Genomic DNA, 24,706 nt, shown 5'->3' with positions numbered 1-24,706 from the left:
ACATTAGAGCAATCTCTAAGTTCAGACAGAGATGTGAAGTGTCTTTTGGACAGATTTCTTTTATGGAAGGAAAACTCCTCATTATGTGGAGTAGATAAATCTTGTTTAATTCTGTTTTGAAACGTATCCATAGAGGGTGTACGTGATTCTAACACATCATAAATATGGGGCAGCAAAACAGAGACTAAGATCTGCCAAAAAACTGAAGAAAAGCCAATAATAAATTCCCTTGTGTTCCCACTCAGGCAGAACATCAGCTGCTCCTTTATACGAGCTCCTCCCCATTTTTCTCTCTTATTCTGATTGTGTTATATAATTGTACAAGTTCTCTAATCCAATCTGAAGTTTATTGGTTATTGCATCTCATACAACACAACATCAAACTCAATTACAAATGCAGATGTTCAATAAGTACAAGACTTCTCCCCTTGTGGCTCCTCTCATATGTAAAAAAAGGAAAATGTTTGCTACATTCTTAACATTAAAATGTTTTTTTTTCCTGTGTGAGAGACCTGTTTAGAGATGGGATTTCATTGCAAAACATTTGTCACATTGTTTACATAAACCACTTCTCCCCTGTGTGAATTCTCTCATGTTTAACAAGATCTGATTTCCTAATAAAACATTTTCCACATTCTGAACATGAAAACGGCTTCTCCCCTGTGTGAATTCTCTCGTGTTTAACAAGATCTGATTTCCTAATAAAACATTTTCCACATTCTGAACATGAAAACGGTTTCTCCCCTGTGTGAATTCTCTCGTGCTGAACAAGATCTGATTTTTGAATAAAACTTTTCCCACATTCTGAACATGAAAACGGTTTCTCCCCTGTGTGAATTCTCTCATGTTTAACAAGATGAGATTTATGAGAAAAACATTTGTCACATTCTGAACATGAAAACGGCTTCTCCCCTGTGTGAATTCTCTTATGCTGAACAAGATTTGATTTTTGAATAAAACATTTCCCACATTCTGAACATACAAACGGTTTCTCCCCAGTGTGAATTCTCTCGTGCTGAACAAGATCTGATTTTTGAATAAAACTTTTCCCACATTCTGAACATGAAAACGGTTTCTCCCCTGTGTGAATTCTCTCATGTTTAACAAGATGTGATTTATGAGTAAAACATTTTCCACATCCTGAACATGAAAAAGGCTTCTCCCCTGTGTGAATTCTCTCATGTTCAACAAGACTTAATTTTTGAGTAAAACATTTCCCACATTCTGAACATGAAAAAGGCTTCTCCCCTGTGTGAACTCTCTCATGTTTAACAAGATAGGATTTCTGACTAAAACATTTGTCACATTCTGAACATGAAAACGGTTTCTCCCCTGTGTGATTTCTCTCATGTTTCAGAAGAACTGATTTCTGACGAAAACATTTGCCACATTCTGAACATGAAAATGGTTTCTCTCCTGTGTGACTTCTCTTATGTTCAACAAGACTTGACTTTTGAGTAAAACATTTTCCACATTCTGAACATGAAAATGGCTTCTCTCCTGTGTGAATTCTCTGATGTTTAACAAGACTTGACTTTTGAGTAAAACATTTTCCACATTCTGAACATGAAAATGGCTTCTCTCCTGTGTGAATTCTCTCATGTTTCACAAGATCTGATTTTTGAATAAAACATTTCCCACATTCTGGACATGAAAATGGCTTCTCCCCTGTGTGAATTCTCTCATGTTCAAGAAGATTTGATTTTTGAGAAAAACATTTGTCACATTCTGAACAAGAGAACGTCTTCTCCCCTGTGTGAATTTTCTTATGCATAATAAGATGTGATTTCTGACGAAAACATTTGCCACATTCTGAACATGAAAATGGCTTCTCTCCTGTATGAATTTTCTGATGTGTGAGGAGATTCCATTTATGAGTAAAACATTTGTCACATTTAGAACATGAAAATGTCTTCCTGGTTGCAGTTCTTAGATGCTCGGCTTCTCTGTGGTGGCTCCTTTTTGGACTTTTAGTCTGTGATGTATCACAATAGATGCCCAATGTAATAGGATCAGATGATAGATTGTTGCGGTGAAGGTCTGAGGGTAAATCCTTTCTGCTGTTGTTTTCTATACATGTATCTTGTGTGATCCCACATTCATCAGCTTTAATATCGGAATATAGCAGATGTTCCTCTGAGCCACAAGTTACGTCATCTGCCGGGAATAACAAGTTGATCAATAACAAAGTTAATAAAATCTGTAATGATATAAATATTCATAAAATTTTTGCATAAATTGCCAACTTGTTTTATTTTTAACCATTTCTGATGTCACACTGTGAACACAAAAACAGCTTCTCTCCTGTGTGAATTCTCAGTAAAACGTAGATTAAAACAGAGTAAAACATCTGTCGCATTAGGGGTCATTTATCTTAGGATTTTATTTTTATTCTCTCCTATATTTGCAACTTTTTTGGAAGCATTTGCATGTTTGCACCAAAATAAGCAAATCCACTCACTTAGCAAAGTCCACAGCAACAGATTTTTTTAGTCTAGCATCTGATATAGCTTTAGAATCCAGATGTGGACATATACAAGGTCTCAAATATGGTGCAAATCGCTGTAAGAAGTTGCAACTTTGAGGCAAATAAACTGCAGTCCTGAGTAGGCGTAGGAAGAAGCTTAGAAGAGGTTGCAGAAGAATTTGCAACTTTTTTACAACTTAAAAAAAAAAGTCACAAAAACTCAGCTGCCTGATATATCACCCTCTAAGATACATCAAACAAATCCGAAAACAGAAAAAGACACAAGATGAATGACCCCTATTTTGTTCATTTGTTCATATTCATATAGGTTCCTCTACCTACCTGTACCCCTATACATTCATATCAGTGCACCACTTTAGATTTACATAACTGCACAGCTATACCTATATATGACTGTACCCCTACATTTCTGCACCTCTATACTTTTATATTTCAGAATTTTTATTTTTATGCAGTTGAGATGCATTTTTTTCATGTTTTTATAAACAGTTTTCCAACATGTTTATTGGCGCACAATTAGAGCTGCAGAAAACTGGTCTAAGGAGTTCTATTGGCTAAAGATTTAGGAAGACAGAAGCACAGTCTTCACAAATCTGGCGCACCCTGCCGGCGCTCACTTTATTCTCGCTGAGTGCACCAGTTTTTTCTGGTGCACTCACTTTAAAGGGTGAGCAACACATTTATGTCAGACTTCTGACATAAATGAGGCCGCTAGTGCGGATATTCACCATAAGGTCCCTTTCTGGAAATAGTATTGTGTCACAATCCTGTCACAAACACTTCAAACACAAGTGTAATTGGTATGAACTCCCTAGACCAGCTTTTAGCTGCTATAATTTTGCGCCAAAAATTGTACCCAAAAACACGTCACAAATATAGAAGAGACGGAAATATCTCAGATTCACAAGTGGTGCCACAATTTTGCGCCCCAAAAAAGAACAAGTCATGAGTGTCAGATAAACACCAATATTGTGGCGCCCAAACTGCATAAATTAGGTGCAAGAGGCACAGCAACGAAAGAAAAAAAACACCACCATTTTTCAGTTTGAAAGGCTACATAAATGCCTCCTATTTGGAAGTGGATATAGGCAGAAATAATGCGACAGAGGAAAAATCAGTTCTAGAAAGCAATGAAGGCTGTCAGTACTCACCATCCTGGGGGTCCCTGGCACCAGCGTCATGTCCTTCTTCCCAGGCTCCATCCTCTGCACAAACGTGGACCTGCTCTTTCTCCATTCACAATCTCTCAGTTAGGCTCCTCCAGTAAGATCTTCCACCAAGATGTTCTCCCATGTGAGTTGTGCTTGGGTCTCTAATACCCCCTGGTCTTCCCCCTCTTGTCTCAACAACCTCCCCCATGTAAATGAAGGGTGTTGGTCCCACTTCCTTATCAGCCAGGCTGATTGTTTATGACACTCTGATTGTTCTCCTTTGTTATGGGTTTATCATCCCTTCCCACCAATGAAAGGCCAGGATGTGTCTTTCTGATGAAACTAGATAACTTCATTTGTAAATCTTTACTAGGCCAAATGTCCCCCTGTGATTCCCTACGGATTCCACATCCTGAACAATAGTGAATGCAAATTCATGCAGACCATGTGACTCACCTGTCCTGGAAATGGCTTCATGGAGCATAGAAATATACAATAAAGTGATATTTACATCCACGTTAGAAGATTCTGCTCCTGGAATGTGAATATGACATCCACATCCCATGTATTATAATTTATATTTACCATTCTACTGCGTCTGACCAGAAGATTGTGTACAATTATTAGGATACAAGATGTGTAGGAAATGGAGAAATTCTAACCTACACTGACAGCACACAACTGGATTTTGTGCTGTGTCTGATGACTTTGAGCTATAAAATGAAATAAAGGTAAAAAAAAAATAAATCAGCAGACTCTGCCTAATTCTACTCAAACCCCTAATAAATTGTCCCACTTCGGTGTTTGAGGTGGATATGCGTGTCACTAAGAGCTAAACACAACGGTCGCAGGTCTCCCAGCAAATTCCTCACAATATGGTACTAGCTGCACTACTAATGCCAGCAAGACCAGCCACAAGCAAACAAAAAAAAGGAAAATATAACGCTATTGTAGGCCTAAGTAAGCCGTTGGGGTTCTCCTATGGCTATTTTGTAGCCTACAATGAAAGCACACTGCTTTGCAAGATGAGTTTGAGCTATAAAATGAAATAAAGGTAAAAAATAAATAAATCAGCAGACTCTGCCTAATTCTAATCAAACCCCTAATAAATTGTCCCACTTCGGTGTTTGAGGTGGATATGCGTGTCACTAAGAGCTAAACACAACGGTCGCAGGTCTCCCAGCAGATTCCTCACAGTATGGTACTAGCTGCACTACTAGTGCCAGCAAGCCCAGCCACAAGCAAACAAAAAAAAGGAAAATATAACACTATTGTAGGCCTAAGTAAGCCGTTGGGGTTCTCCTATGGCTATTTTGTAGTCTACAATGAGAGCACACTGCTTTGCAAGATGAGTTTGAGCTATAAAATGAAATACAGCTAAAAAAAAAAAAAAAAATCAGCAGACTCTGCCTAATTCTACTCAAACCCCTAATAGATTGTCCCACTTCGGTGTTTGAGGTGAATATGTGTGTCACTAAGAGCTAAACACAACAGTAGCAAGTCCCCCTGCAAATTCCTCACAATATGGTACTAGCTGCACTACTAGTGCCAGCAAGCCCAGCCACAAGCAAATAAAAAAAAAAAAAGTATAACGTTATTGTAGCCCTAAGAAGGGCTGTTGGGTTCTTGTAGAATCACTTCTGCCTAACACTATTCTAATAGAACACCCTAACGCTTTCCCTGACCAGCAGCAGCTCTCTACCTAGCGGCATCCAGACACAGAATGATCCGAGCAGCGCGGGCAGGGGCTAGTCTATTCCAGGGTCACCTGATCTGGCCAGCCAACCACTGCTATCGACGTGTAAGGGTACCACGTCATGCTGGGTGGAGTGCAGAGTCTCTTGGCTTGTGATTGGCTCTGTTTCTGGCCGCCAAAAAGCAAAACGGCGGGAGATGCCATTTTCTCGAGCGGGCGAAGTATTCGTCAGAGCAACGAGCAGTTTCGAGTACGCTAATGCTCGAACGAGCATCAAGCTCGGACGAGTATGTTTGCTCATCTCTAGTGATAATGTTTTATTTTAGATAATGTAAACTCGGAAAAAGAGTCTTTGTCACTTTGCCATTGTTTAAGAGTTAAGACATGACAAATATATTGAAGAATTAAAAAGTCATATAAGAAATTAAAAGTTTTACAATATTTTGTAGTAATAATGTTGGCAATGCCAATCATAGTTTGTACTTGACTGTATTATATAGTTATAAAAAAGCAGCAGTTTGAAATACAAATGTTACTAACAAAAGTTTACTATACAGCACCAATACTGATTTTGTGACTGGAAAGAAATTCTAAAAATGTTTACTAAAATTATTTAAAAAATAAAAACATATCTCAATATTTGATTGGACATAAAAAGCACTTGATTGTATAATATTCTTCTGCTCCATGAAGCCATTTCCAGGACAGGGCAGTCCCATGGTCATTGGAGACGCCTTGTCTGCATGGATTTGCATTCCCTATTGTTCAGGATGTGGAATCACTAGGGAATCACAGGGCGACATTTCACATGGTAAAGATTTGCAAATGAAGTTATCTAGTTTCATCAGAAAGACACATCCTGGCCTTTCTTTGGTGGGAAGGGATAATAAACCCATAACAAAGGAGAACACTTAAAACAAAGCACTCTTAAACAATCAGCCTGGCTGATAAGGAAGTGGGACCAACACCCTTCATTTACATGGGGGACAAGACAAAGGGACAAAAGGGGGCAGACCAAGAGGTATAAGAAACCCAAGCACAACTCACATGAGGAGAACTTCTTGGTGGAAGATCTTACTGGAGGAGCTTGGACTGAGGGTCTGAGACACAGAATGGAGAGAGAGCAGGTCCAGATATGTGCAGAGGAGGGAACCTGGGAAGGAGGACATGACGCTGGTGCCAGGGACCCCCAGGATGGTGAGTACTCTACCACATTATTTCTGCCTATATCCACTACCACAAAATAGGGGACATTTATAAAGCCTTTCAAACGGAAAAATAGTGATAGTGCCTCCACAATATTGGTGTTTATCTGACTCTCATGACTTGTTCTATTTATGGGCGCAAAATTGTGGCACTGCTTGTGAATCTGAGATATTTCCGTCTCTATTGGGTAAAATTTTTGGCGCAAAATTATTGCAGCTAAAAGCTGGTCTCGGGAGTTCATAGCGATTGCACTTGTATTACTGAAGTGTTTGTAAAAGGATTGTGACACGGAAGTCTGACATGAATCTGTTGCTCACCCGTTAAACTGAGTTCACCAGAAAAAACTGGTGCACTCAGTGTAAGAAAAGTGAGCGCCCGCAGGGTGTGGCAGATTTGTGAAGAATGTGCCCTTCGGTGTCATAAATCTGAAGCCAATAGGACTCCTTAGACCAGTTTTCTGCAGCTCTAATTGTGCGCCAAAACATTTTGGAAAAGAGGTGGATTCCCTAACGGCGCCCAAATTGTGGGCCCTTATGAAAGTCGATAATGAAGACCCCCATTGTGCTTTTTACCGAATGCATGATTTTCATTGTACATTCACAGTTTGCAGTAAAAAATGCATCTCAACTGCATAAAAATAAAAATGCAGCAATAGGAGTAAAGAGGTGCAGAAATGTAGGGGTACAGTCATGTACAGGTGTAGGGGTGCAGTCATGTACAGGTGTAGGGGTGCAGTCATGTACAGCTGTAGGGGTACAGTCATGTACAGGTGTAGGGGTGCAGTCATGTACAGGTGTAGGGGTGCAGTCATGTACAGATGTAGGGGTGCAGTCATGTACAGGTGTAGGGGTGCAGTCATGTACAGGTGTAGGGGTGCAGTCATGTACAGATGTAGGGGTGCAGTCATGTACAGGTGTAGGGGTGCAGTCATGTACAGATCTAGGGGTACAGTCATGTACAGGTGTAGGGGTTCAGTCATGTACAGATGTAGGGGTGTAGTCATGTACAGGTGTAGGGGTGCAGTCATGTACAGGTGTAGGGGTGCAGTCATGTACAGGAGTTGGGGTACAGTCCTGTACAGGTGTAGGGGTTCAGTCATGTACAGATGTAGGGGTGTAGTCATGTACAGGTGTAGGGGTGCAGTCATGTACAGGTGTGGGGGTGCAGTCATGTACAGGTGTAGGTGTACAGTCATGTACAGGTGTAGGGGTGTAATCATGTACAGGTGTAGGGGTGTAATCATGTACAGGTGTAGGGGTACAGTCAAGTACTGGAGTAGGGGTACAGTCATGTACAAGTGTGGGGGTGCAAAGATGTACATGTATTGAAATACAAAAGCTTCACATATGTACAAAATAGGGATCATTCATCTTTAGTCTGGACATTTGTCTGTCTCTTTTTCCCCTGGTTTTGGACTTGTTTGATTTATCTTGGAGGGTGAGATATGATATATAAAATGTTATAAATATTTATATCATTACAGATTTATTTACTTTGTTATTGATCAACCTGTTATTTAACCTTATATTGTAGATGACGTTACTTGTGGCTCTGAGGAACATCTGATATCTTCAGATATTAAAGCTGATGATTGTGGGATCACACAAGATACATGTATAGAAAACAACAGCAGAAAGGATTTACCCTCAGACCTTCACCGCAACAATCTATCATCTGATTCTATTACATTGGACACTTCTTCTGATACAACACAGACTAAAAGTCCAAAAAGGAGCCACCACAGAGAAGCCGAGCATCTAAGAGCTGCAACCAGGAAGACATTTTCTTGTTCTAAATGTGACAAATGTTTTACTATTAAATGGAATCTCCTCACACATCAGAAAATTCACACAGGGGAGAAGCCGTTTTCATGTTCAGAATGTGGCAAATGTTTTATTAAGAAATCAAAACTTGTTAAACATGAGAGAATTCACACAGGGGAGAAGCTTTATTCATGTTCAGAATGTGGCAAATGCTTTATTCAAAAATCAGATCTAGTTCAGCACGAGAGAATTCACACAGGGGAGAAACCGTTTTCATGTTCAGAATGTGGGAAATGTTTTTCTCAAAAATCAAATCTTGTTAAGCATAAGAAAATTCACACAGGGGAGAAGCCGTTCTCTTGTTCGGAATGTGACAAATGTTTTATTGAAAAATCAAATCTTCTTGTACATGAGAGAATTCACACAGGGGAGAAGCCATTTTCATGTTCAGAATGTGGCAAACGTTTTCGTCATAAATCAGAACTTGTTCAGCACGAGAGAATTCACACAGGGGAGAAACCGTTTTCCTGTTCAGAATGTGGCAAATGTGTTCGTCAGAAATCAGATCTTGTTAAACATGAGAGGATTCACACAGGGGAGAAGCCGTTTTCATGTTCAGAATGTAGCAAATGTTTTTGTCAGAAATCAGATCTTGTTAAACATGAGAGAATTCACACAGGGGAGAAGCCATTTTCATGTTCAGAATGTGGCAAATGTTTTTGTCAGAAATCAAAACTTATTGAACATGAGAGAATTCACACAGGGGAGAAGCCGTTTTCATGTTCAGAATGTGACAAATGTTTTTTTAAAAAATCTCATCTTGTTAAACATGAGAGAATTCACACAGGGGAGAAACCGTTTTCATGTTCAGAATGTGGGAAAAGTTTTATTCAAAAATCAGATCTTGTTCAGCACGAGAGAATTCACACAGGGGAGAAACCGTTTTCATGTTCAGAATGTGGCAAATGTTTTATTAGGAAATCAGATCTTGTTAAACATGAGAGAATTCACACAGGGGAGAAACCGTTTTCATGTTCAGAATGTGTGAAAAGTTTTATTCAAAAATCAGATCTTGTTAAACACGAGAGAATTCACACAGGGGAGAAGCAGTTTTCATGTTCAGAATGTGAAAAATGTTTTATTAGGAAATCAGATCTTGATAAACATGAGAGAATTCACACAGGGGAGAAGCAGTTTGTGTAAACAATGTGACAAATGTTTTGCAATTAAATCCCATCTCTAAACACGTCTCTCACACAGGAAAAAATAACATTTTAAAGTTAAGAATGTGGCAAACATTTTCCTTTTTTTTACATATGAGAGGAGCCACAAGGGGAGAAGTCTTGTTCTTATTGAACATCTGCATTTGTAATTGAGTTTGATGTTGAGTTGTATGAGATGCAATAACCAATAAACTTCAGATTGAATTAGAGAACTTGTACAATTATGTAACGCAATCAGAATAAGAGAGAAAAATGGGGGGTAGCTCGGATAAAGGAGCAGCTGATGTTCTGCCTGAGTGTGAACACGGGGGAATTTATTATTGGCTTTTCTTCAGTTTTTTTCAGCAGATCTTATTCTCTGTCTTGCTGCGCCATATTTATGATGGGTTAGAGCCAGAGGCATCGCAATGTCAAAGTTTCCAGGGCACGAGCCCCGTATCTTTCATCCAGTTCCCAGAATATACACCCCACCACCTGCAGAGAGGCGCAGCCAGCTGAGGAAGGCAGAAAACCTTCCCTGAAACACGCACCGATCAGGGCCGTCAGTGCTGCCCTCGTCACTCAGTGCGCTGCTTCCTGTCTGAATTGGGAAGCTCATTGTGCTGGCCCCGCCCCTTCTTTGGCCCTGCCCCCCTGCCCCTCTTTCCCTCTTTTACTCGTCTGAAGCTGTCCTGCTCTTTTCCTGCTCTTATCAAAGTTTGCAGTGAGGGTTCCTTCCTCCAGGAACAAGGACCAGGTTATTGAGTAACCCCCCCCCCAACCCGCTCATAGCGGCATGAGATAAGTTATTCCAGGTCAGTGAAAGAAAAACAGGTGTTCTTTTATCGTTAAATTGCGGACAAACTTATTAATGTCACAAATTGATTTATTTTCTATTTGTGGCATTAATAAGTTTGTCAGCAATTTACCGATAAAAAGACATTTTCCTTCTGATGAACAATCCATGGTCACACAAGTTACTCCTGTCTGCAATGAACAATTATTTGTAATAATATTTTTGGTGATTTCAGCTTTGGTGAGCCACTTACTATAATGAATTTGATGCTGCTGGACACATCTCAGGCTACGGATGGCAACTTTTTGACCAGTCCAAGGACCTCAATGTCAGCAACCGGTTCTTTTATCCATCACAATCACGTACACCCTCTATGGATACGTTTCAAAACAGAATTAAACAAGATTTATCTACTCCACATAATGAGGAGTTTTCCTTCCATAAAAGAAATCTGTCCAAAAGGCACTTCACATCTCTGTCTGAACTTAGAGATTGCTCTAATGTAATTATAAAGATGTTGGATAAAGGGTACGGTGGTTCTTTTGGATATAGACATGTATTGCTCTGAAATGATGTCTATGCTTTCAGATGTTAAGGTGCACAGAGAACTGCCACACAACCCAACCGGATTGTTTAAAGCCCATTGTGTGAGCCCATTATTTCCATCATACATGGTTTACCCAAAACACATAAATGGGTCTTCCTTAACCCCATGAGACCCGTTATTTCGGGCATTGGCTCAGTTAATGAAAGATTATGTGAATGGCTGATTACAACCACCTGGTTATCTACAGGACTCATTGGATGTCCTGAGAGTTTTGGATAAATATGTCTGGTCAGATTACTCTACAGGGTTGGGTTGTGATGTGTCTACACCTCCATTCCTTATGCAGTTGCACTCAAGGCTTTGGAGTGTCATCTGGGCAGCTATAGTCATTATACTGCTGATTTAAAGGAATTCATCTTGCAGGTCACTTACCATCTCCTGTCACATAATTATTTTATGTTTTCTGGTAGATATTATTTACAGATCCAGGGGGAACCACTGGGGGACAAATATTCGCCCTCATTGGCTAACCTGGTCATGTCTTGGTGGGAGTTCCAGTTTGTGTACACTGAGGGAAACGGCTTTTTGGACAACATTGAGTGGTATGGCAGGTACATCGATGACCTCCTCCTGATTTGGAGGGGCGATGTATCTGCCATACCCTCATTCATGCATTACATCAATCAGAATGAATTTAACTCTAGATTCCCGCACTACACTCATTCCACCGAAATCATCTTCTTTGACTTAAGATTGCAGTGACAGTGGGCCATATTTTCATCACTAGCAGTTTCAGGAAACCGACTGTGGGAAACACCATACTTTACTACAAGAGTCAACATCCAATACAAACAACTAAGGTTATTTGGTTTGGCTATTTGATCGGAAGTAGGAGAAATTTTTGTGAAATTTCTGATTTTCACAAGGCATCTACAGAGATTTCATAAATATTAAAAAATCAGGGTTACCCCCCAATGGTCTCTGACCAGGGCTGAGGATATTGCTGCACACAAGGATCGCAAAATACCTTACTCCGAAAGAAAACCTCCAATTATTGCACAAAAAATTGCCTCAACAATAATACACCTGTTGTGTCTCTACAGTTATTCCACAGTTCTATAGAATCAAACTTATAGTACTAAAATACCTTAAGATGGAAAACATTTTAAAAGATGGGTGTAGGGGGGTTCCCAAAAGGGGATGCACCCCGGCAACGTCACCATCATTGATTAGAGATAACACTAGACAGAAAACCTGGTTACATACCAGGGGTTTTATAGATGTGGCTTAGGACATTGCCGTACATGTACCTTTATTACACCTACAAAATCCTTTAATGACGCTTCATGTAACAAAACTTTTTACATCAAACAACATCTTACATGCAATAGTTGCAATGTGATTCATTATGTGCACTGCTTGTAACATTTTATATGTAGGATGAAAATAATTAATTTTACATTATCATTAATGGATCATATTGTCTGTTGTTAGGATTCTGTGGTCTTCATCCTCAATGTATTTAGTAATGTTTTGAAATGTAAAAAAATTGTTTTTGTTTTCCAATTTTGCTTATGTATACATATCTATATCACAATTGGGGCTGTTTTCCAGAACAATTCAGAATACCTGTGGCCGAATATGCATTGATTTTCCGTGATGAAATGTGGATTTCTTGTTCTCTATGTATATGCAAATACAATGTTTTAATTATAAATATTATTGCATTGAATGTTTCCGATCACATGATTGCAACGCTATTGTGATGTCACAGACACATGACTTTTTAGGATCACGCCCCCCTTTTTCTGTGAGGTGTTCATTATGTGCTATGTAAAATTGGTTCTCATTTTATACTCTGTTATCCATGACTAAAGATGCTATATATGTCAGTAACGCTTTGGATTAATATGATGCCAAAATAAAGAAAGTTTTTATGGAACAAAAAGCCCTGGTGGACTGTGATGGTCTGTGTGGTAAATGAACATAATAAATGCCTCCCCCCCCCCCTCCCTGAGTGCTTCAATAACATCATGGAATGTCCTTGTCCTTCTACATGTATTCTGAGGATAAGATAAATGACTGGGGTAAGATGATACGGCACTTCATTAGCATAAAATATGGAAGCTTAGCTGTGTTCATGTATATGCATCCTAATCATATATATATATATATAAATATAGACACATCAGAATCTCAGCTCTGACCATTACTCTCACGCAATCTTCTGGTCAGACGCAGCAGGATGGTAGATATAAATTATAATACATTGGATGTTAATGTCCATATTTATTTTCCTAAGCAAAGTCATCTAACATGGATGTAAATATTACTTTATTGTATAATTCTCTGCTCCATGAAGCCATTTCCAGGACAGGGCAGTCACATGATCATTGGAGTCGTCCTGTCTGCATGGATTTGCATTCCCTATTGTTCAGGATGTGGAATCAGTAGGGAATCACATGGGGACATTTTTCCTAGTAAAGATTTGCAAATGAAGTTTTCAAGCTCCATCCGGCAGACACATCCTGGCCTTTCTTTGGTGGGAAGCAATGATAAACCCATAACAAAGGAGAACAATCAGAGTGTCATAATCAATCAGCCTGGCTGATAAGGAAGTGGGACCAACACCCTTCATTTACATGGGGGAGGTTGTTGAGACAGGAGGGGGCAGACCAAGGGGTATAAGAGACCCAAGCAGGACTCACATGGGAGAACTTCTTGGTGGAAGATCTTACTGGAGGAGCTTGGACTGAGAGACTCAGACACAGAATGGAGAGAGAGCAGGTCCAGATATGTGCGGAGGAGGGAGCCTGGGAAGGCGGACATGACGCTGGTGCCAGGGACCCCCAGAATGGTAAGTATTGACAGCCATTGTCTCCCAGAACTGATTTCCCCTGTGTCCCCTTCTTTTTGTCTTTATCCACTTCCCCAAAATGTTTTCAGGAACCTGCTACATATGTGGGAAGTGTTTATGAGACAGTCATTTCAGTACACATGGAAAACTTTTATGTGTAGCATATGTGTTTCCTAAGAATGTGTAACCTACACTCACCGGCCACTTTATTAGGTACACCTGTCCAACTGCTCGTTAACACTTAATTTCTAATCAGCCAATCACATGGCGGCAACATTTAGGCATGTAGACATGGTCAAGACAATCTCCTGCAGTTCACGCCGAGCATCAGTATGGGGAAGAAAGGTGATTTGTGGCCTTTGAACGTGGCATGGTTGTTGGTGCCAGAAGGGCTGGTCTGAGTATTTCAGAAACTGCTGATCTACTGAGATTTTCACGCACAACCATCTCTAGGGTTTACAGAGAATGGTCCGAAAAAGAAAAAACATCCAGTGAGCGGCGGTTCTGTGGGCGGAAATGTCTTGTTGATGCCAGAGGTCAGAGGAGAATGGGCAGACTGGTTCGAGCTGATAGAAAGGCAACAGTGACTCAAATCGCCACCCGTTACAACCAAGGTAGGCAGAAGAGCATCTCTGAACACACAGTACGTTGAACCTTGAGGCAGATGGGCTACAGCAGCAGAAGACCACACCGGGTGCCACTCCTTTCAGCTAAGAACAGGAAACTGAGGCTACAATTTGAACAAGCTCATCGAAATTGGACAGTAGAAGATTGGAAAAACGTTGCCTGGTCTGATGAGTTTCGATTTCTGCTGCGACATTCGGATGGTAGAGTCAGAATTTGGCGTCAAAAACATGAAAGCATGGATCCATCCTGCCTTGTATCAACGGTTCAGGCTGGTGGTGGTGGTGTCATGGATCCATCCTGCCTTGTATCAGCGGCTCAGGCTGGTGGTGGTGGTGTCATGGATCCATCCTGCCTTGTATCAGCGGGTCAGGCTGGTGGTGGTGGTGTCATGGTGTGGGGAATATTTTCTTGGCACTCTTTGGGCCCCTTGGTACCAATTGAGCATCGTTGCAATGCCACAGGGTACCTGAGTATTGTTGCTGACCATGTCCATCCCTTTATGACCACAATGTACCCTGTAACATCTGATGGCTACTTTCAGAAGGATAATGCGCCATGTCATAAAGCTGGAATCATCTCAGACTGGTTTCTTGAACATGACAATGAGGTCACTGGACACAAATGGCCTCCACAGTCACCAGATCTCAATCCAATAGAGCATCTTTGGGATGTGGTGGAACGGGAGATTCACATCATGGATGTGCAGCCGACAAATCTGCGGCAACTGTGTGATGTCATCATGTCAATATGGACCAAAATCTCTGAGGAATGCTTCCAGCACCTTGTTGAATCTATGCCATGGAGAATTGAGGCAGTTCTGAAGGCAAAAGGGGGTCCAACCCAATACTAGCATGGTGTGCCTAATAAAGTGACTGGTGAGTGTATATCTATGCCATTATGTGTATAAATGTGTAGTGTTCATATGCTTTTCATTATATGATTAAATGCATTTCAACTACATCTCAACTAATGTAACAGATGAAAGTAATTCAAAAGGATGCAGAGGTGCAGGGATGTAGAGGTGCTGGAATGTAGAGGTGTAGGGATGTAGAGGTGCTGGAATGTAGAGGTGCAGGAATGTAGAGATGTAGGGATGTAGAGGTGCAGGAATGTAGAGGTGCAGGAATGTAGAGGTGCCGGGATGTAGATGTCCTGGAATGTAGAGGTGCAGGAATGTAGAGGTGCAGGAATGTAGAGGTGCGGGAATGTAGAGGTGTAGGGATGTAAAGGTGCAGGAATGTAGAGGTGCAGGAATGTAGAGGTGTGGGAATGTAGAGGTGCAGGAATGTAGAGGTGCAGGAATGTAGAGGTGTAGGAGTGTAGAGGTGCAAGAATGTAGAGGTGTAGGAATGTAGAGGTGTGGGAATGTAGAGGTGCAGGAATGTAGAGGTGCGGGAATGTAGAGGTGCAGGAATGTAGAGGTGCAGGAATGTGGAGGGGCAGGAATGTAGAGGTGCAGGAATGTAGAGGTGCAGGAATGTAGAGGTGCGGGAATGTAGAGGTGTGGGGATGTAGAGGTGTAGGGATGTAGAGGTTTAGGGTGTAGAAGAATATGGATGCAAGGATTTAGAGATATAGGCAGGCAGAGGCATAGAAGGGGGAATGTAGATGTATGGGGGGTGCAGAGATGTATATAAAGTTTGCATTGTGTACAAAAAAGGGTCATTCATCTTGAGTCTGGACATTTGTCTGTGTCTTTTTCTGTTTTCTCCTGGTTTGGGACTTGCTTGATTGATCTTAGATGGTAATATATATCAGGCAGCCCAGTCCGAGAGATTATTGCAACTTTTTTAAAACTATGGCAAGGCAAACTTTGCTAGGCAAGTGGAAAAGTCACAAATTGTGACGCACACATACAAAGGCACCCAAAGAAGTCGCAAATATAAGAGAAAATGAAAAGAAAAATAAATGTAGAAAAAGATTAATGACCCTCAATGTGACAGATGTTTCTGTGTTCAGAATGTGATGGTGAAATGGTTAAAAAATAAGACAATTTAGCAATTTATATAGAAATGTTATAAATATCTAAATCGATAATTTAATAATGTCAGAACTCCAAAACTTGTGAAAAACAACTTGGTATTTTAGGATCACTCAGACAACCCAGGGTTAAAGTAACCTAGGGGGTCTTAAAAATAGTAAAAATAAAAGTAAAAAAAAAGCTTAAAATTCAAATCACCCCCCTTTCGCTAGAAATCATATTAATATAAATAAAAAGTAAAGATCATAAACACATTAGATATTGCTGCGTCTGAAAATACTCAATCTATCAAAATATAATAACAGTTTTGTCACTATGTTTAACCCCGTAAGGCAAAATAGTGCCCAAAGTCGCAAATGGCACTTTTTTGCCATTTTGAAAATTCAATAAAAAGTGATCAAAAGGTCACACCGTCCTAATATTAGAAGCATTGAAAACTCCATCAAAAGTCACAAAAAATGACACCACCCACAGCTCTGTACAAAGTTATTGGCGCCAGAAGACGGCAGAATGAATTTTTTTTTTCTACAGGTTTCATTTTTGTACATGTATGAAAACATTATAAAACCTATAAAAATGTGTTATCTCAGTGATCGGACTGACCCACATAATGAAGTAGTCCTGTCATTTGGGGCACACAGTGAAAGCTGTAAAATCCAAGCCCACAAGAAAATGGCGCAAATGCATTTTTTCATCATTTTCACTGCATTCAAATTTTTTTTTCTGCTTCCCAGTACATGGTATAGAATATTAAATACCATCACTATGAAGTGCAATTTGTTACGCAGAAAACAAAGCAAAACAGAGCTCTTTGCAGTGAAAAATAAAAAAGTTATTGCTTTTTAAAAGTGGGGAGTTAAAAATGGAAAGTCAAAACCAAAAAAAGTCCTTAGAGGATTCACATTATTCTTCCTCATATCATCAGTCAGGGGATTTTCCTTTATTTATAAAGAAACATTGAACAGATTGACCCTTTCCTTATCTCTCTACAGCATGACCCCATGTTATTCCTCATCTCCCTCCACCATGACCCCATGTTATTCCTCATCTCCCTCCACCATGACCCCATGTTATTCCTCATCTCCCTTCACCATGACCCCATGTCATTCCTCATCTCCCTCCACCATGACCCCAGGATATTCCTCATCTCCCTCCACCATGACCCCAGGATATTCCTCATCTCCCTCCACCATGACCCCAGGTTATTCCTCATCTCCCTCCACCATGACCCCAGGTTATTCCTCATCTCCCTCCGCCATGACCCCAGGTTGTTCCTCATCTCCCTCCGCCATGACCCAAGGTTATTCCTCATCTCCCTCCACCTTGACCCCAGGATATTCCTCATCTCCCTTCACCATGACCCCAGGATATTCCTCATCTCCCTCCACCATGACCCCAGAATATTCCTCATCTCCCTTCACCATGACCCCAGAATATTCCTCATCTCCTTCCACCATGACCCCAGGATATTCCTCATCTCCCTTCACCATGACCCCAGGATATTCCTCATCTCCCTCCACCATGACCCCATGTTGTTCCTCATCTCCCTCCACCGTGACTCCATGTTATTCCTCATCTCCCTCCACCATGACCCCAGAATATTCCTCATCTCCCTCCACCATGACCCCAGAATATTCCTCATCTCCCTCCACCATGACCCCATGTTGTTCCTCATCTCCCTCCACCATGACCCCATGTTATTCCTCATCTCCCTCCACCATGACGCCATGTTATTCCTCATCTCCCTCCATCATGACCCCAGGTTATTCCTCATCTACCTCCACCATGACCCCATGTTATTCCTCATCTCCCTCCACCATGACCCCATGTTATTCCTCATCTCCCTCCACCATGACCCCAGGTTATTCCTCATCTCCCTCCACCATGACCCCAGGTTATTCCTCATCTCCCTCCACCATGACCCCATGTTGTTCCTCATCTCCCTCCACCATGACCCCATGTTATTCCTCATCTCCCTCCACCATGACGCCATGTTATTCCTCATCTCCCTCCACCATGACCCCATGTTGTTCCTCAGAGGTTGGCACTTTCAGTTTCTAGTTTCTTGTCGCTTATATAATTGGGAAATAATTTTTCGGCTTGCTTTTGCTTTCTTTCTGTCTCTATTTTTGCTTCCTTTCTCTGTTGTTTACAGAATGTATTTTTCGCTCCGGTACAAAGTTAAACGATACGGCTTTGCTTCCATAATTTTTTTTCATAAAGCGCTTGTGTGCATGGAACCCTTTATTTAATTTAATTAAAAAATCTAAGTCGTCTATATGCTACAAAACTTCAAATCTATAGTTTATGAAGGAATTTATGTTTAAAAAGTTAAGAAATAAAAATGTTCCTTTTATTTTAGGGCATCAGATACAATCTTGAAATTTTAAGATGCCACAGAATTTAGATATTTGATGCTAATTAATGTGATCAGACACCAGAATTTATGTTTTAAATTTAACAAATGTATTTTTCATTGTATTTTTTGTTTTACTTTTTACTTTAAAAGGGTGATAATGTTTTATTTTAGATAATGTAAACTCGGAAAAGAGTCTTTGTCACTTTGCCATTGTTTAAGAGTTAAGATATGACAAATATATTGAAGAATTAAAAAGTCATATAAGAAATTTAAAGTTTTACAATATTTTGTAGTAATAATGTTGGCAATGCCAATCATAGTATGTACTTGACTGTATAATACAGTTATAAAAAAGCAGGACTTTGAAATACAAATGTTACTAACAAAAGTTTACTATACAGCACCAATACTGATGTATAGTACATACGCAGATGTATGTGTACATACGTCCCCCACTGGTCGTACATAGCCCCCCCCCCCCAAGTGCGGTACCATACCACTCCGTACACGGGGAAAATATAGGGCAAGTCCTATCTTTCCCCGTGTTCTGGCATCGTGCATCACAATGGAGAGGGGTCACCACTCCTCTCCATCATGGCGAACGTATCGGTGGGCATAAGTTCGACACCATGGAGAGGAGGAGGGGTGACCCCTCTCCATAGGAATGCACAGCGCCGTAACACGGGTAAAGATAGGACTTGTCCTATCTTTTCCCTGTGCGGTACCGTATTGCTTGTGCACCCATTACCGACCTATGGGGGATGTATGACCGTACATACGTCCCCCTACGCTCGTGTGCATGTAAGGTGCTTTGTGTGTAATCATTACACAGTACATAAAGCACCATACATTAAGGCTACATTCACACAATTTTATTGTTATAGGGTGGGCATACATTGGCGATGGGGAGAGGAGCAGGGGAGAGCAGGCGCCGGCTCCGTATTCTGTAGGAAGATAGGACATGTCCTATCTTTCTACGGAATGGTACAGTGCCGCACGTGTGCTGCACTGTACCGCTCCCATTCGGCGCCGAGAAGCCATTGAAATGTATGGGGGATGTATATACGCCGTATATACGTTGGCCGTATATATGTCCCCCATACGTTTGTGTGAATGCTGCCCTACACAGTGTGAACTTCATCAGTCTTATACTATAAGAGACCACTATAAGAAGTAGTTGACACTGTTCCCCAATGTATAATCTCCTATTCTTTTCTGATATTGAACCCGCCTCCTATTGATTTCATTGTGAGTGTGGCAGATTTTGTGGAAGAGAGCTCCGGAGAATCTTATATTGCCACACAGTCCGCCGCAGTCTCCTATTGATTTCAATAGGAGGTTTAGAAATGACAGTTTTCGAAACATCTCTTTCTCTCCAATTTAAGTCAATGGGAGTCTTCTCAAATATAGAGCATGTTGCTTATTTTTTCCATTCTAGCGTTTTTCCTAGCGCAGAAAAATTTAAGCAACATGCTCTATATTTGAGCGGAATCTGCTGTGGCCTCCCATTGACTTGAATAGGAGTTAGAGACATGCGTCAGAACTTCATTTCTGCCATACAGGGGATCTCTCTTCTGCGGAATTCAAGGATCTCCTGTTGAAGTTTAATCACCGGAGGCGACAGGGCTTTTTTACTGTGAGAACTGTCAACCTGTGGAATAGCCTGCCTCAGGCGCTGGTCACAGGACGGACAGCAGAGAGCTTCAAGAAGGGTCTATGATGGTTATGTTATATAGAATTTTTTCAAATAAGTCTCTTCCTGATCTAGTCCCTTCCCTTCCTTGGTTGAACTTGATGGACATATGTCTTTTTTCAACTATGATACTATGAGATGTGGATTCCACCGCAGACACTACTTCATAGTGTGAAAGCGCCCTGAAAGATGCCATGCTGTGCAGAAACTGAAAAATAACAGATCCATTAGTTAAGCGTGTAAATGGCACCCTGGTCATAGTAACAAGTGTGTAATAGAAAACGACACAGGGGAGAACATGTATCATAGTTTTTCGGCTGCCACTATTTCAAGTTTCCTGAAGTTTTTCCTCTTTGTGATACATGTGATGAGTTGCTTGTTTAGTCTCACTTTTGCAACTTTTTGTGGTGTGCAACTTTTTAGTCCCAAACAGTAGTTTACCAAAAGTAAGTCTGGGTCTAGCATGCTCTGTTTTGCGACTTATTAGACGCAAGAATGGGACAATTCCAAGCCCAAAAGACGCTCAAGATCTTGGCTACAAAGATAAATGCGGCAACTGCATTATATCCTTGAGGCAGCTAACTTTGGTGCGCTGCTTGATTCTGCATGCAAAAAGTAGCACAAAAAGTCTCACGAAACAAAGAAAAAGAAAAAGTAGTGATACATGTCCCCCAGTGAAAAGTAAATAATAGGAAACTTTAATAAAGTTGTTACATGCGACCAACTTTTATTTTTTCTTTAGCAAACCGTCTCATGACAATGGATCGCGGAGACAAGAATATTAGGAAAAGAAAATACACTGAGGATTTCTTGCAGTATGGCTTTACCTCAATAATTACAGCAGGCATTGAGAAACCACAATGTGTTATTTGTTGTGAAGTTCTCTCAGCTGAATCTATGAAGCCGAACAAACTAAAACGCCATTTTGATAGCAAGCATCCAAGCTTTGCTGGCAAGAATATCGACTATTTTAGAAGCAAAGCTGATGGACTCAAGAAATCTAGATTTGATACTGGGGGTCAGTACCACAAACACAATGTGGCAGCTGTTGAAGCGTCATATTTGGTGGCACTCAGAATCGCCAGAGCTATGAAACCTCACACCATTGCTGAGGATTTACTGTTGCCAGCTGCAAAAGACATAGTTCGAGTGATGATTGGAAATGAATATGTTCAGAAATTGAATGCAATTTCCTTATCTAATGACACTGTCCGCAGAAGAATAGAGGACATGTCTGCCGATATTCTTGATCAAGTGATCCAGGAAATTAAATCTGCACCACTACCCATTTTCAGTATCCAGCTGGATGAATCCACAGACGTGGCAAACTGTGCACAGTTATTGGTATATGCGAGGTATATTAATGATGGCGACTTTAAAGATGAGTTTCTTTTTTGCAAACCCCTTGAAACAACAACAACTGCACATGATGTTTTTGACACAGTTGGTTCATTTCTAAAAGCGCATAACATCTCCTGGGAAAAGGTTTGCGGTGTTTGCACAGATGGTGCCCCCGCTATGTTAGGATGTCGCTCAGGATTTCAACGCTTGGTACAAAATGAATCGCCAAAAGCAATCGGAACACACTGTATGATACATCGCCAAATATTAGCAACTAAGACACTGCCGCAAGATCTACAAGAAGTTATGAAAAGCGTCATAACATGTGTCAATTTTCGAGCGCCTTAAACAGTCGTTTTTTTGGGCAACTGTGCAATGAGCTAGATGCACCGAACAATGCTCTGTTATTTCACACTGAAGTCAGATGGTTGTCAAGAGGAAACGTTTTAAAACGTGTCTTTGAGCTTTGTGATGAACTGAAAACATTTTTTGGTCAGAAAGGAAGACCTCAATTCGAAGCACTTTTTAGTGATAAAACCGAGCTGCTGAAAATAGCTTACTTGGTGGACATCTTTGTCATCTTGAATTACTTAAATTTATCACTGCAAGGGACAAATGCAACATGCCTCGATTTGTCTGAAAAAATTAGATCATTCCAAATGAAACTTCAGCTGTGGATAAATAAATTGGATGAAAATAAAATTTACATGTTTCCTACATTATCTGCCTTCTTTGAAAAACATGACATTGAGCCAGACAAAAAAATTATGGTGATAACTTCCGTGAAAGAACATTTGCACATGCTTGCAGATGAAATTTCATCATACTTTCCTAATCTACCTGACACCCCATTTGCCTTGGCCAGAAGTCCATTCACAGTCAAAGTTGAAGATGTTCCAGAGACAGCGCAAGAAGAGTTCATAGACCTGATTAACAATGATGCAGCGAGAACAGATTTCTCTACAATGCCACTGACAATATTCTGGATTAAGTGTTTACAGTTATATCCTATTCTGTCTGTGCTGCGTCTTCTTCTTCCTTTTCCAACGACATATCTTTGCGAAACAGGGTTTTCCAGCTTGCTGGTAATCAAGTCAAAATACCGAAGTAGACTTGCTGTGGAAAATGATCTTCGCTGTGCCCTTGCAAAGACTGCCCCAAGAATTTCTGAATTGGTAAGCAAGAAGCAACCACAACCATCTCACTGAATTTGGCAGCATTCTGTTGCAAAATATTGCACTGTTTACTGTTATATTACTATTGTTATATTTAAACCCATGCTGTGCCATGGTGAAATGTTATATTTTTGGAATTGTTATATTTAAACCCATGCTGTGCCATGGTGAAATGTTATTTATTGGAATAAGTAATAAATATTTCTCAACATATAATTAAATATTGTTTTTGTGATTAATCCCTATGTTTATATTATGTTTGATTTGTAGCAATGAGAATACATAATGCATATCAGGTATTTACATTTCGAATCATAACTTTAGCAAAATTACAGTTTTGAAGTAGCCATCAAAATTATTTTTTGGTTTGGGGTCACCATGACATGAAGAATTGTATTGCGGGGTCACGGCATTACAAAGGTTGAGAACCACTGCTCTACAATGTGATAATGTAAATCTGCTCTGGATGGCGCCTCCTTCCCTTCTATGCTCCTCCACCTGTTCTATGCTCCTCCCCCTGCTCTATGCCCGGCTGTGCGCCCGTACAGCAGGTACCACCACATATGGGGCATCAGCACTTGGGAGAAATTGGGTATCAAACTTTGTTTTCATTTAATCCATTGCAAATGATTAATTTTCCACCCAAAATGAGTGTACAGGCGGTCCCCTACTTAAGAACACCTGGATGTTGGTAATTTTCTGTACTTTAGCCTTAGGCTACAATAATCAGCTGTAACAGTTATCACATGTTTCTGTAATGAAGCTTTATTGTTGATCCTGGTTCTTATGACAACCCAACATTTTTAAAATTCAGTTGTCACAGAGACCAAAAAAAATTTGTCTGGGGCTACAATTATAAAGTATACAGTTCCGACTTACATACAAATTCAACTTAAGAACAAACCTACAGACCCTATCCTATACGTAACCCGGGGACCGCCTGTACTGTGAAAAAATATTACAATTTGTAGACCCCATAATGGGGTAATTTACAAGTCTCGCTATTATTTAGGCCTCTCACAGTCAATTAGAATTTGAGCAGGTCCCTATAAATACGGGTTTTGGTGATTTTCAAAAAAAATTGAAAAATGGCCCCAAATTCTAGTAAAATATGTGGAATCTTAAAATACCTTCCAACATAAAGCAGACATTTGGGAAATGTAAGTTATGAAGTTATTTGGGTGCTATGACTATCTGCATCAAAAGTAGAGAATTTAGAACTTTGAAAATAAAGAATTTTTCCAAATTTTTGCCGAATTTGTTTTTTTTTCATAACTGAACACAAAAGATTTCATCCAAACTAATTTGAGGTACAATGTGTCACTAGAAAACCATCTCAAAATCCCCCGGATATCTCATAGCGTTCCAAAGCTACAACCACTTATAGTGACACAGGACCTTTTAGGGGCCGCGTCCTAAAGGCCAAAATAGGCCGAGTCCCGAAGGGGTTAAGACCCTCTGATGACGACTATATTAAGACATTTCTTTAAAAAAAGCTAAAATCTGTCTTGGCCAACATCTCAGTTTTCAGTGTAAATTGTGTATATTCTACATTTTGATAGGATTTTATCCTTGTGTCCCAAGGTAAGTTCTTAGTCAGCCTACACTATACCCCTACATCCCTGCACCCCAATACCTCTACATCCCTGCACCCTAATACCTCTACATCCCTGCACCCCATACCCCTACATCCATGCACCCCAATACCTCTACATCCCTGCACCCCAATACCTCTACATCCCTGCACCCCAATACCTCTACATCCCTGCACCCCATACCCCTACATCCCTGCACCCCAATACCTCTACATCCCTGCACCCCAAT

The 24,706-nt window shown here is 40.5% G+C and overlaps 2 protein-coding genes across 2 annotated transcripts in view; one reads left to right on the top strand and one right to left on the bottom strand.

The window, feature by feature from the left end:
- Window positions 1–556: 556 nt before the first annotated feature.
- Window positions 557–24,706, bottom strand: part of LOC140076192 (uncharacterized) — a 54,540-nt gene continuing 30,390 nt past the window's right edge. Inside the window, exons 4-5 of the mRNA XM_072122706.1 lie at window positions 1,195–1,836; window positions 557–1,026 (exon numbers count right to left, since the gene is read on the bottom strand). Coding sequence (XP_071978807.1) covers window positions 557–1,026; window positions 1,195–1,836 — 1,112 coding nt within the window. The remainder of the gene's footprint in view (window positions 1,027–1,194; window positions 1,837–24,706) is intronic.
- LOC140075543 (uncharacterized) lies at window positions 6,503–11,611 on the top strand. Its single transcript, XM_072121623.1, has 4 exons — window positions 6,503–6,532; window positions 8,467–8,709; window positions 8,863–9,503; window positions 11,320–11,611. The coding sequence occupies exons 1-4, from the start codon at window positions 6,503–6,505 to the stop codon at window positions 11,609–11,611; spliced, it is 1,206 nt and encodes a 401-aa protein (XP_071977724.1).

This window comes from Engystomops pustulosus, chromosome 8 (assembly GCF_040894005.1).
Source record: "Engystomops pustulosus chromosome 8, aEngPut4.maternal, whole genome shotgun sequence".
In the NCBI taxonomy this organism is placed as follows: domain Eukaryota; kingdom Metazoa; phylum Chordata; class Amphibia; order Anura; family Leptodactylidae; genus Engystomops; species Engystomops pustulosus.
Note: the sequence above shows the minus strand (reverse complement) of the source record. Positions and strands in the feature narration are given on the sequence as shown.

Excerpts from the sequence above, each read along its gene's own strand:
- LOC140075543 (XM_072121623.1), top strand. The coding sequence starts at position 6,503 with ATGACGCTGGTGCCAGGGACCCCCAGGATG. Across the intron at positions 6,533-8,466 it reads TGCCAGGGACCCCCAGGATG|AGAATTCACACAGGGGAGAA; the intron begins GTGAGTACTCTA and ends GTTAAACATGAG. Across the intron at positions 8,710-8,862 it reads TTGAAAAATCAAATCTTCTT|AAATCAGATCTTGTTAAACA; the intron begins GTACATGAGAGA and ends TGTGTTCGTCAG.